The sequence below is a fragment of the Podarcis tiliguerta genome (genome assembly GCF_965153285.1).
Source record: "Podarcis tiliguerta genome assembly, chromosome: 8".
Classification (NCBI taxonomy): Eukaryota; Metazoa; Chordata; class Lepidosauria; order Squamata; family Lacertidae; genus Podarcis; species Podarcis tiliguerta.
In genome coordinates, this window is record NC_139541.1 from 68,774,837 (window position 1) to 68,787,605 (window position 12,769).

At 49.6% G+C, this 12,769-nt stretch overlaps 1 protein-coding gene across 3 annotated transcripts in view; it reads right to left on the reverse strand.

The window, feature by feature from the left end:
* KIRREL2 (kirre like nephrin family adhesion molecule 2) overlaps positions 1-12,769 on the reverse strand; it is a 62,298-nt gene that overhangs the window by 16,541 nt on the left and 32,988 nt on the right. For all 3 annotated transcript variants that reach the window (XM_083455115.1, XM_083455114.1, XM_083455113.1), the window contains exons 2-6: positions 6,942-7,091; positions 6,636-6,785; positions 3,588-3,745; positions 1,613-1,763; positions 478-583 (exon numbers count right to left, since the gene is read on the reverse strand). In XM_083455115.1, coding sequence (XP_083311241.1) covers positions 478-583; positions 1,613-1,763; positions 3,588-3,745; positions 6,636-6,785; positions 6,942-7,091 — 715 coding nt within the window. The remainder of the gene's footprint in view (positions 1-477; positions 584-1,612; positions 1,764-3,587; positions 3,746-6,635; positions 6,786-6,941; positions 7,092-12,769) is intronic.

The window sequence follows — 12,769 nt, forward strand, 5'->3', positions numbered from 1 at the left end:
CTCACACAGGGCAGAGTCGAACTGTGGAACTCTCCGCCACAAGATTTGGAGATGGCAACCAACTTAGGAGGTTTAAAAGGGGGATTAGGCAGATGCTTGGAGGGTCAGGCTGTCAGTGGGTACTAGTCAGGATGGCTATGCAGTAATGCCAGTGCCTAAGAAGGCGACAGAGGGCCAAATTGCTCTCATGTCCTGCATTTGGGCTTCCAGAAGGCATCTGGCTGGCCACTGAAGGAAACTGGATGCTGGACTAGATGGACCTCTGGCCTGATTCCCCCGGGCTCTTCTCTTCCTTTGAAACACGAGGAAGGGGCAAGAACCACAGCAAAAGAAAGCAAATACACTTTGCTGTCTTGCTAACCGGCAAGCGTCAACGAGCATGCCATCTCTAGTGTTGCCATTAGAGGGCATCCCAGTCACACCATTGCCACTGCATGAGCTCTGATGGGCAGGCTGCCTGCTCTTTCTAGCCCTTACCTGTAGCCTGTCACTTCGGGGTTGGAGGTGGCCGTGCAGAGGAAGCTCACTTTGCCACCCTCGGCCACAGTTTGTGGCTGCACCGAGAGCATGACAACCGGTGGATCTGCAAGATGGAGGGAGAGGAACTGATGAAAATCCTGAACATTTATTTCCTTTAGTGCAAAGGCCCCACTGACCTGGCGAAGGGATCCCACAAAAGTAAGGTTTATGCCTTATTTCTCCCCGAGGCCTTTATCCCAATTGAGAAATGGGTACCAAAGTTTGTGCCTATAGGCAGCATCAGCTTGGGTCTTTTACTATCCATCGCTGCATCTGCTTAGCACCCTTATTATCAACCTATGTGGTGTCTATTAGCTGTTCCACCTGGGTACAGTCAGTTAGGCCGCTGCCAAGGCAGGTAGCTAGGATTCCACATAGCTTGCTCCTCCAGGTTTCCATGCTTTCAGAAGCCCCAAGCCACAGCAAGAGCACTGCTTCTGCAGGACATAAGGACTCTAGGGGCGGCTCCAAGCTCTTATTTCATTTGGGCCACCCCACAGTGACCTAGGCCCCATCTGGGCTATGCATTTAATGCGGTATCACAGCACTTTAAACCGTACTTTATCAACAATGCTGAAAGTTGTCAGCAGGCCCCTATTCCCCTCACAGAACTACACACAATTCAGAGTGTTCCCTGGGGAAGGGGATTGACTGTTCAACCCCTCTAGGAATTGTAGCTCTGTGAGGGGAATTAGAATCTCTTTTGACAACTCTCAGCACCTTAAAAAAACCACATTTCCCAGGATTCCTTGGGGAAAGACGTGGTTGTTTAAAATGGCACCGTAGCGTTTTAAATTTGCAGTGTGAATGTGGCCACGTTTATAGCACCACAAAGCCACCCTGCCTTGTGAAACAGTTCCGTTTCCTCCCTTCCCAGCTCTCCTTCAACATAGGAAGCTGCCTCCCTCATACTGAATCAGACCACCAGCTCAGTATTGCCCACACTGACTGGCAGCACCTCTCCAAGCAGGGAAAATGCCCAGCCACAACTGAAGGTGCCAGGAGATTGAACCCAGGAACTTCTGCGCGGAAGGCAGATGCGCTGTCAGAGAGTCCCACCCATTCCTGACAGGCCCATGCCCTGTGGGCTCACATTGCACATTGAGGGTGACCGTGGTCTGCTTGCCGGCTGGGGCTGCTGGGTTGCTGACTCGGCAGGTGAACGAGCTGCCCATGTCCCTGCTGCTGGGGGTCAAGAGGAGGGTGCTGACAGCCACTTCTCGCTTGCCGTCGTCCATGAGGGCCTGCAGGAGAGGAAGGAGAAGGGTTTCCATGTTGAATAATTCCTTGGATAGCCACTCTCTGGAGACAGGGCCTCTACACACACACACACGAACACACACACTCTCCTTTCTTTTTTCCGAGCCTGCATCTAGTATTCATTTATTGGATTTGTATATTGCCTGTCCGCCAGGGCACCCAAGGAGATTTACCATTTTAAAACCCTAAAATGAATCCATTATATATCAAATGTAGAGCAACAGAGTCCTCTCTGGCCTAGGAGCTAGTGGCATGTGTGCTTTGTGGCCTAGGCTCCCTTGCTTCTTCCTTCCCTCAGGGCAGGCAGGTCTAACATTACCATTTATGAATGTGTGAATACAACAACCAGTGGTTGAAAGCTTGTATATCATCAGGTACATTTCATAGAACGCCGGGATTGGTCGTGTCTTCTTGTTCAAATGTACACTGAGTGTTGGAGCCAAGCTCGCTACTGTACAATGTGTCTCGCCTATATTGAAATAACTTTGCTGGGCTTTGGTCTGTTCCTGAGCATGATTCAAAGTGGTGGTGGCTTAACTGAGGAAGCTGGACTGAGGAATCTGTGGCCCTCCAGTGGCCACTGGACCACAACTCCTACCAGCCTCAGCCAGCATGACCAATGCTAAGGAATGCTGGGAGCTGTAGTCCAACCCTGCTTGTAGAGCAGTAGACTCTTAATCTCAGGGTTGTGGCTTTGAGCTCCACATTGGGCAAAAGATTCCTGCATTGCAGGGGGTTGGAAGAGATGACCCTCGTGGTCCCTTCCAACTCTACAATTCACTGAACATCTGGAGGGCCACAGGCTCCCCATGCCTGGTATACTGAGATAGTCCTCTGGCTGATATGGTCACAAAGTCCTGAGCCAGCCCAGATAAGGAAGGCTTGGTGTGGCGCTTGAAGTCCCCAAACACAATCACTTGTGGGTTCACCAGCACCCCTCATGCAGGGGGCTACTGGGCAGTAACAGGGACGCAGGTGGAGCTGTGGTCTAAACCACTGAGCCTCTTGGGCTTGCTGATCGGAAGGCTGGCTGTTCGAATCCCCACGACAGAGTGAGCTCCCGTTGCTCTGTCCCAGCTCCTGCCAACCTAGCAGTTCGAAAGCAAGTGCAAGTAGATAAATAGGTACCACTGCAGCAGAAAGGTAAACAGTGTTTTCATGCACTCTGGCACTCATCACAGTGTTCTGTTGGGCCAGAAGCAGTTTAGTCATGCTGGCAACATGACCTGGAAAGCTGTCTGTGGACAAACGCCAGCTCCCTCGGCCTGAAAGCGAGATGAGCGCCGCACCCCATAGTCACCTTTGACTGGACTTAACCGTCCAGGGGTCTTTTACCTTTTTTATTGGGCAGTGGGGGCTATTGTTTCATCTCCAGGACCCTAACCCTCAGAACAACCCCTAAAACCTGACATTAGTTTCTCTGTGAAAAATAACAGAGAAATAACGGAGAAGGATGGAGATACAATGAGTGACAGTGACAACCTGTGTTTTTGCACCACCAAGAGCTTGGGAGAGATTTGGCCTTCCCAGTTTGTCCACTGAGGTCTCGGTAATACACACCAGGTCAGTCCTGTCACCCACAATTAAATTGTGGAGGAGCCTGCTTTTATTATGGACTGACCTGTCGTTTGGCAACAGCAGCACTAGGTGAAAGGATAAGTCAGCCTGACAACCCAGATTGTGTTGGACGAAGGGAGGGTGCTGGACCTTTTGCCAGCTTTACCCAGATAGATCCCAGACTCACTGTCCTACTTTTGATCCCCCTCCTCTGCTTGGCTAGTTCTTTCCAACGCTCAGCAAAGTCTCACCTTGGAGTACACGGCAGACTCCTGGCGTTGCCCATCTCGGTACCAGCTGATTTCAGCAGCTGGCTTGGCCCCGGCAGCACGGCACGACAAGTTGTAGGGGATGTTGGATATCACATGCACGATGGGACCGTTCTGGATCTCAGGGTCATTGGGAGGGACTTGGAAGAAGAGACATGGAGAAGATAGGTTAGCTGTGTTATGTGGTGGGGGGGGCACTCCCAGATGCAAAAGGGTTTGGGCCACACAAGCTTCTCCAGAAAAAAAACACAAAAAACACTCTGGGCAGGGCAGTGGCGTAGTGTGGGTTGTCAGCACCCGGGGCAAGGCAAGTAATTTGCGCCCCCTAACCCGGGGCAAGGCAAGTAATTTGCTCCCCCCCCGCTGCACTGTCCCTCCCCCAGATAGTCCCTCGCTCTCTCTCCGCACGCCTAGCACCCTCCCCTCCACAGTGGGCGGTGACCCGGCGGCTCGGATCGGATTCGCACAGCCAGCACTGCAGTGAGAGAGAGTGAGTGAGCCAGGTAGGGGCAGAGAGCTGCGAGTGCGAGCGCCCCCCCCAGATGTTGCGCCCGGTGCGGCCAGCCCCCCCTGCACCCCCCACGCTACGCCACTGGGGCAGGGCAGAAGCAGCAGGAGGGAGTTTCCATCAGAGCCAGATTTTGTAAAGAGGGAGAAGTGAAGCACTTAATCGTTTACTGCACAACAGCCAGCAGCTTCCTGCCAGCAGATTTTTCTGGCTGGCCCCCATTCTTCAGGGGATACGCAGCAAAACCAGCTTATCATGTATGTGGGTCCTTTCTCCAGAAAACCATTAGCTGAGGTCTACAGAGGGAGCAGCACTGCCAGGTGTGAGCAGAGCCAGATAGGATTGCAGCAAAGTCTTGGCTGCAGTAGCTGGTCCTTGGGTGCATCTTTAATATAGGGCTGGGGTGGGCTGCTGAACGCAGCTGGTGGGCTGGATCCTTACCTGCCCACACCTGCGACAAGCCAACTTCGACAGGTGGAAAGTCTTTCCCATCATCTGCTCATCAGATCCTTTAAATGTGAGATGGTGGGGATAGAACCAGGAGCTATGCATGTGAAGCATGAGCTCGTCCACAAAGCTGGCATTAAAATGGCACTCAGATCTAGGCCTCTGAAAGCAGCGAAGGGGTGTAGTTCAGTGGTAGGACACCTGCTTTGAATGCAGGAGGTCCCAGGTTCAATCCCCAGGTGGGCACATTGGTGGTAATGGGACAGATGCACACCAACTCTTCACCACACATAGGAGAGTGAGCCAGAGTAAAAGTATATTTCTGATCAGCCAAGACACAGGAAGGTGTGCTACAAAAGCAGTGAGTCAGGAATTCCTAACTAGTGGAGAGACGTCTTGAGTACCCCATAGGGATGGGGAAGAAATTCAATTCATCTCACATTTAAAGGCAAAGCTACCTAATTTGCCGTTTCCAAACGAGCCAATGAACTGAGCCACTGCTGCCCTTTAAAGTTCGTACAGCTCTGAATTTTGCAATGCAGTCAAGCCATGCGTACAAAAATGCCTAGATTAGGGTAAAGCATGTCTATGAATGGATATGAAAGTATTGTACAAAAATGCATTATATTAGGGGACCTTGCTTGCAGAAATGTGTATGTTTGTCAAAACGGCAGCTGTTAGGAGAAATCCACACTGAAATTGGTGAATTTTCATGAGGGTGGGATTTTTGTTTTGTCAAAAAAATAATAATCTCAAATTGCTGCAGAAATGTGGGGGGCTAAATTCCAGACTGGGAAAAATGAGAGAAACTGAAAATGACCCATTTGTTCAGCTCTACTTCCCAGCAACTAAAAGAGTACAGGATTCGGCCTGGGCAGCGGCGCAGCTGATGGGCTGTCACAACAACGTATCCTCCAGCTCCATTTATGCTGCCAAGACACATTGATAGATTAGCAGAAAAGCCAGGAAGGCTTTGCCAGAACGAGATCCAAGAAGCCAGAACTGGATGCAGGAATTTTCGACTCTCGTTATATATTAACCAGGATTGTCTTCTCCCTGGTTCTGAATGGGGTAACGGGGCCCCCGAAGGACCAGGTGCACAGTCTGGGAGTCATTTTGGACTCACATCTGTCCATGGAGGCACAGGTCAATTCTGTGTCCAGGGAAGCTGTTTACCAGTTCCATCTGGTACATAGGCTGAGACCCTACCTGCCCGCGGACTGTCTCGCCAGAGTTGTGCATGCTCTAGTTATCTCCCGCTTGGACTACTGCAATGTGCTCTATGTGGGCCTACCTTTGAAGGGGATCCGGAAACTACAACTAATCCAGAATGTGGCAGCTAGACTGGTGATTGGGAGTGGCTGCCGAGACCTCATAACACCGGTCCTGAAAGACCTACATTGGCTCCCAGTATGTTCCTGAGCACAATTCAAAGTATTGGTGCTGACCTTTAAATCCCTAAACGGGTTCGGCCCAGTATACCTGAAGGAGCATCTCCACCCCCATCGTTCAGCCCGGACACCGAGGTCCAGCTCTGAGTGCCTCCTGGCAGTTCCCTCACTGCAAGGTTACAGGGAACCAGGCAGAGGGCCTTTTCAGTAGTGGTGCCCACCCTGTGGAATGCCCTCCCACCAGATGTCAAGGTAATAAGCAACTATCTGACTTTTAAAAGACATCTGAAGTCAGCCCTGTTTAGGGAAGTTTTTAATGTTTAATGCTGTATTGTGTTTTTAACATTTGGTTGGGAGTCGCCCAGAGTGGCTGGGGAAACCCAGCCAGATGGGCGTGGTATAAGTAATGAATTATTATTATTATTATTATTATTATTATTATTATTATTATTACTACTACTACTACTTCAATGCACAAAGCACACAGCCTGCTAAGAATACAAGTAGAGCCCTTATTATCATTATCATTATTGGGTGGAGAAAGGACGGTTTTGAAAAACTGGATTTTAAGCACTCTCGAGCCTGAGCAACTCTGGTCAAGGATGGGGCCGCCTCAAAAAGAGGGTGAAGTGGGAGAATCGTGTCAGTGCTCTAAGAAATGAAGTAGGAGGGAAGAGAACTCACTGAGTACGGTCAGCTTGGCCCTCTGCGATCGCAGGGCGGCCTGAGTGGCTTGGCATTCATAGATGGCATCATCATCCAGTTCGGCGTAGTCAATCTTCAGGTTGTGCTGCCCAGCAGATGCGTCTCCAACAATGGAGTAGCGTGACCAGCCTGCAGCGAGGAGGAATGCAGGTGGTCACGTAAGGTAAGTTTGCAGAACCGAGGATGCAAAGAGGCACCCGCAGCGCCCCCTGGAGTCGTACAGGTTTACTACAGCATCTAATCGCTACTGTACCTGCTTCCCTCCCAGTACCATGGCGAGCGTACCTGGCAGGTCTCTTTCTCCCCCCAAGGCCAGCCCGTCCTTGGTCCACTGCACCATGCCTCGGTAGCCCATCACCACGCAAGCCAGCGTCACGGACTGTCCAGACACAATCACCTGGTCCATGGGCTGTTGGAAGAAATAGGCTGCCAACCCTGAGGAAGAAAGAACAACAGTACCAAGGTGGTTAAGGTCAAGCAATTAGGGAGAGATTCAGAGTTCAGTTTGTGTTCAAAGATGAACCTCCCACGCTTGTGCTTTCTGAAACAACACGTGAGCCAAAACACAGCCTTCCGTCGAGACCTGAGCTCCTCCGAATCTTGCGGCGCGGTTCTCCCAGCCCAGAAACGTCTGCGAAAACACATGTAGGAGGGTAACGTGTGCTTACAAGGGCACAGAGGAGTGAAAACAGAGTGGGGAAATGTGTCTGGGTTGGGGAGATTGCTTTGCAAACGTGTGTGCGTCAGGCAAAATTGTACATGAAATTGTGCATTTTAGGTGAAATTCACCCCCAACACACACACACACACACACACACACACACAGTGATGTGGAAAGGCAGAGAATGGAAGAAGGGGAAATGGAGAGAAGTTGAAATCGACAGAATTGCACATCCCTACTAGTGATGTGGGAGATCTGTGCCTGTTTACCCTCCTCCCTGGGGAAAAACCTGTACCCCAGCTGAGGTGAGTGCATGTCCCAATAACATTCCTCCTCCTGTTGGTAAATTCTTCCGTCTCTTTCCTTTTGTGGGAGAAGCAGCAAAAGCCACAAACGCACTGAGGAGACCTGGGAGGAGTGAGAGGGGGGTTTGCGAAGCAGGAGAGCAGGGAGGGAAAGCTGATAGAGGAGAGTTTCAATTTTTTGAGGCGCCGCAGGAGCCCCCGGGTCCCTGGCACTGCCTTATCTCCGCGCCACAGACTGCTGAGGTGCTGGTTTGGTGTGCTCTGCACATGCCCTTCAGCCAAGGAAGCCTCTGTTTCCACTTTGTGTTCCCACCGTCAAACAGCTTTCTTTTGCTCTCCCTTCCCCTGGCTCTAGGCAAATGCATTAAAAGAAACTTTAGAGGTGGCGTGTGTGTGTGCGGACACACACACGTGCGCAAGCAAGTAAATCACTGCACCCTCTGGGGTGCTATATTTGTTTTGGGTGGAGGAAGGATCTGGGGGTCAATAAGAATGCAGGAAACGCCCAGATTATGCGGGAATAAATCAGTATATCCCATTATACTGTCAATCCCAATAAAACAATGTAGGTTTTTCTTTATTGCCTGCTTTGCAGTTGTTTTTCATTTGTAATGAATGTATTAGGAGGATATTTTGTTTAGCTGTTGCTTGAAAATGTGGAATTTCCGTTGTATTGCTTGTAGTTCTTCATGTGCAATGGTTTATTCTGACATCCTGTTCAGCAGTTAACTATAATGTTCTGTAATGTAGGGTTTTTAAAGGGTGGGGTCTCCCCCCATTGAATCTTTATTTATTATGTTATGAGGCTGTGTAGACACTATACCTTTAAGGCACATTTGGAACACGTTGTTTCCCTCAGAGAATTCTGGGCACTGTAGTTTACCCTTCACAGAGCAACAATTTCCAGAAACCGTTAACAAACTACAGTGCCCAGAATTCTTTGAGGGAAAGAATGGTGCTTTAAAGGCATAGCGCATACACATTGTCAGATGTGTGCTTGTGGTTCTGTCCAACCTTAATCATACTTTAGAGTAAACCCACTGAATGTAATGGACATCACTAACTTAGATCCATTCATTTTAATGGGTTGACTCGAGTAAAACATGGATACAATCCCAATGGTGAAGCTACTTACTCCAGCACCGGAAGTGACGTACATCCGGGGGCGTGGCTGGCACGCATCCCAGGGGGGCGTGGCCACGATGTCACCCCCCGGATGGCATCTGGGGCGGACCCCCCCACCTTTGTCCGTCAGTGTACAATCCTTACTCTTCCAACCAGTACTTAAACTGTTTAAACAAAGAAACAAAACAGTCCCCTTTCATTTATTTTGCTATTTTGTTTATTTGAGAAAAGCTTCAATAAAATTCCCAGAGCAGCTTTGCATAGGACCAAGGACTGTTTTTCCACATGTGCATGTCCTTTAAAATCCTGAACATGTTCATGCAGTCAGAGTGTCATGTCTTATCAGGGGCTATTACGCAAATGGATTTCAAGGATCGTACATGTGCCTAGGCAGCCGTGGATGATCTCCACTCCCTGCCTTTGCGCAGACAGTGGAACAGATCCATGCTACTGCTCCGGAGACCATGGGCTCCTCCCAGGGACCTGAAGACTCAGCTTTCACCCTCATTTGCTTGTACAAAGCTTATGCAAAGGGTAGGCGGTGCATAGTCTTTTTATCATGCATTCGTTCCAATCCATTGGCAGGGAAGTTGTACGACAATGAGCTTTCATCCTGATTTGCTGGTACGGTGTTCATCATATGCACATTCCACCCTCCCCAGTGCATTTCCCCAACACTTTCCTAACTGCAAAAAGTTTTTTTTTAAAAAAATAATAATAAAAAAGTGGATTTGTTGCAGTAGGGCAACAGAGCACTTTAATCCGGGAAACCAATATTTCCAGAATGCGCTTCAATCTCCTCTGCAAAATTCTAGCAATCTGGAGGTGACCCATGTGTCTGTGATGTGAAAATTGGATCTCTTGCAGAGCTTTGTTCTGTGTTAATTAGCAACCAGCTATATGTTGTTGCTGTTTAGTCGTTCAGTCGTGTCCGACTCTTCGTGACCCCATGGACCAGAGCACGCCAGGCACTCCTGTCTTCCACTGCCACCTGCAGTTTGGTCAGATTCATGTTTGTAGCTTCGAGAACACTGTCTAACCATCTCGTCCTCTGTCGTCCCCTTCTCCTTGTGCCCTCCATCTTTCCCAACATCAGGGTCTTTTCCAGGGAGTCTTCTCTTCTCATGAGGTGGCCAAAGTATTGGAGCCTCAGCTTCACGATCTGTCCTTCCAGTGAGCACTCAGGGCTGATTTCCTTAAGAATGGATGCATTTGATCTTCTTGCAGTCCATGGGACTCTCAAGAGTTTCCTCCAGCACCATAATTCAAAAGCGTCAATTCTTTGGCGATCAGCCTTCTTTATGGTCCAGCTCTCACTTCCATACATCACTACTGGGAAAACCAGCTATATAGAGAAATGGAATTGTAGAGTTGGAAGGGCCCACGAGCATCATCTATTCCAACCCCCTCCAATGCAGGATACTTTTGCCCAGCCTGGGGCTTGAACTCACAATCCTGAGATTAAGAGTCTCATGCTTTACTGACTGAGCTATCCCATCAGTCTATCTAGCTTAGCATTGTCTACACTGACTGATGTAGCTCTCCAAGCTTTCAGGCAAGGCATATTCGCAGCCCAACCTGGAGATGCCAGGGACTGAGACCCGTTTCCTATCATGGTTTGAAATATGTGTGTGTGTGTGTGTGTGTGTGTGTATAGTGCACCCAATGTAAGGGTTTATTTATCTCTCTTCAGTTTGGACTACACTTTCAATTTTGATCTTGGTGGGTAGATGACTTCTTTCTTCTTTGGTTGGATCCAGACTACCGGTATGTTGGGTGAACTTGTTTCCCTTTGGAATCAATGAGGTGACTTAAGCCAGGTTTAGCCACCTTGGGGCGGCTGTTGGCAGGATTCCTTCATTACAGGGGATTGGACTGGGTGAACCTTGTGGTCCGCTCCAACTCCACAAGCCTATGATTCCTCCTCCTTAGAATGGCAGAAGTAGAACTCAGCACGGAGGAGGACAAACCTAGAATTAGTTGCTCTAGCTCCCCCTACTGATGACCTCCCTGCCTTGCGCACTCCCAGTCCCTCTTGGATACCAGCCGCCCCTGCTTCGCCAGAAGGTCCCAGGGCGGATCACAGCATATAAAAATGCAGTTAAAACAGTAAAAGCAACACCAACCTGTCCATAACCCCAAAATCAATAATCCACGCAACAAATTGCCAGGCAGATGCCAAAATCAATTCTCCGGTTTTCAACGGCCAGGATAAAGAGGTGAATGGTATCATGTCTTGCTGGAACCACCGCCGGGCAGATTGTGGATGACAGGAGAGCAGCGGGCAGGAAGATGCTTGTGGATAGTTCAAGGTGTGCCACACTGCCTCCCTTAAGTTACCTTCGGCTGCGGTGGAGGATAGGTAAGGGTAAAGGGACCCCTGACCATTAGGTCCAGTCGTGACCGACTCTGGGGTTGCGGCACTCATCTCGCTTTATTGGCCAAGGGAGCCGGCATACAGCTGCCGGGTCATGTGGCCAGCAGGACTAAGCCGCTTCTGGCAAACCGGAGCAGACCACAGAAACGCCGTTTACCTTCCCGCCGGAACGGTACCTATTTATCTACTTGCACTTTGACGTGCTTTCGAACTGCTAGGTTGGCAGGAGCAGGGACTGAGCAACGGGAGCTCACCCCGTCGCGGGATTCGAACCGCCGACCTTCTGATCGGCAAGTCCTAGGCTCTGTGGTTTAACCCACAGCTTTTAGATAGAGCCAATGTGGGATAGTAGTGAAAGTGCTGGGCTAGGACCTGGGCGAGAACAGGGTTCAAATCCCCACTCGGCCATAAAGCTCACTTGGTCCGCTCTAAGGCTGCGTACACCTGAGACCTTTACTGTCAAAGCACTTCCTTTCTCTTAAATAAATCTGGGCATTGTCGTATGCCCCTCACAGAGTTACAGTTCCCAGCAACAAACTGCAGTGCCCAGAATTCTTTGAGGGAAATAATGGGCTTCAAATGGGCTTCGAAAGTGCAGTGTGTACACAAGCGCAAGTTTCCCTGCTTATCCTACCTCACAAGGTAGTCCTGAAGGTAACAATGGAGAGTAGAAGAACCAGGCCTGCTGCCTTGAACTCCTTTAGAGGAAAGGCAGGATGGAAACGTTGCAACAAATAAATAATAAAATGGGATTATACAAATGCACAGAGGAAAAGATCTCAACGCTTTACCTCCAGAACTATTGCCCTCGTGTTCTGATTGCAGCTTTCCCATAGGCATATGAAGACAGTGAGAAAAAGAGGCAAGACTAGATGGTCTGATCCTTTGGATCAGCAGGGCCTCTGCTTATTGTTCCTATGCTATTCCACTAACGTATTGGGGGTGTGGGGGGGTATCCTTTTTCACAACTCTCTGTGTGTAAAGATCCCCAAAGGGGATTTGCTAGGTTTGCTTGCTGAGGATGTCATGCTCTGTTGAATAGCTCGTGGTTTCCTGCTCAATTGACCATTAAAGAAACAAGAGATGCTTAAATAGATATTTTAGAGAAGTTTCCCCAGAGACTGCTGATCCATATAAAGCTCGCTTGCTTACTGCAGAGTGAACTTGTGCAACCCTGAGATCAGGCCTATCCAGGAGTCGGGAGGACTGATCATTCATTAGTCGGGAGACTAATGAGAAAAACCTAACACTTGCTTGTCTGTAGAAAATGCTCTTCAAGCCGGTGTTCTTTCGAGGGACATTGCTGTCCTCAGATTAAGAGAGAGAGAGAGAGAAGAGCTTGCTCAGGGGACATATTGTGGGACCTTGGAGCAGCCTGCTTCAGGAGGTAGTGGACGAGAGGTTTTTAAGCAGAGGCTGAGGGATGACAGGGATGCTGTGGCAGCGGACTTCCTGCATCAAGTGTGGGCAGTGTGGTGTAGTGGTTAAGAGCGGTAGTCTTGCAATCTGGGGAACCGGGTTTGAGTCTCCGCTCCTCCACATGCAGCTGCTGGGTGACCTTGGGATAGTCACACTTCTCTGAAGTCTCTCAGCCCCACTCACCTCACAGAGTGTTTGTTGTGGGGGGGGGGAAGGGAAAGGAGAA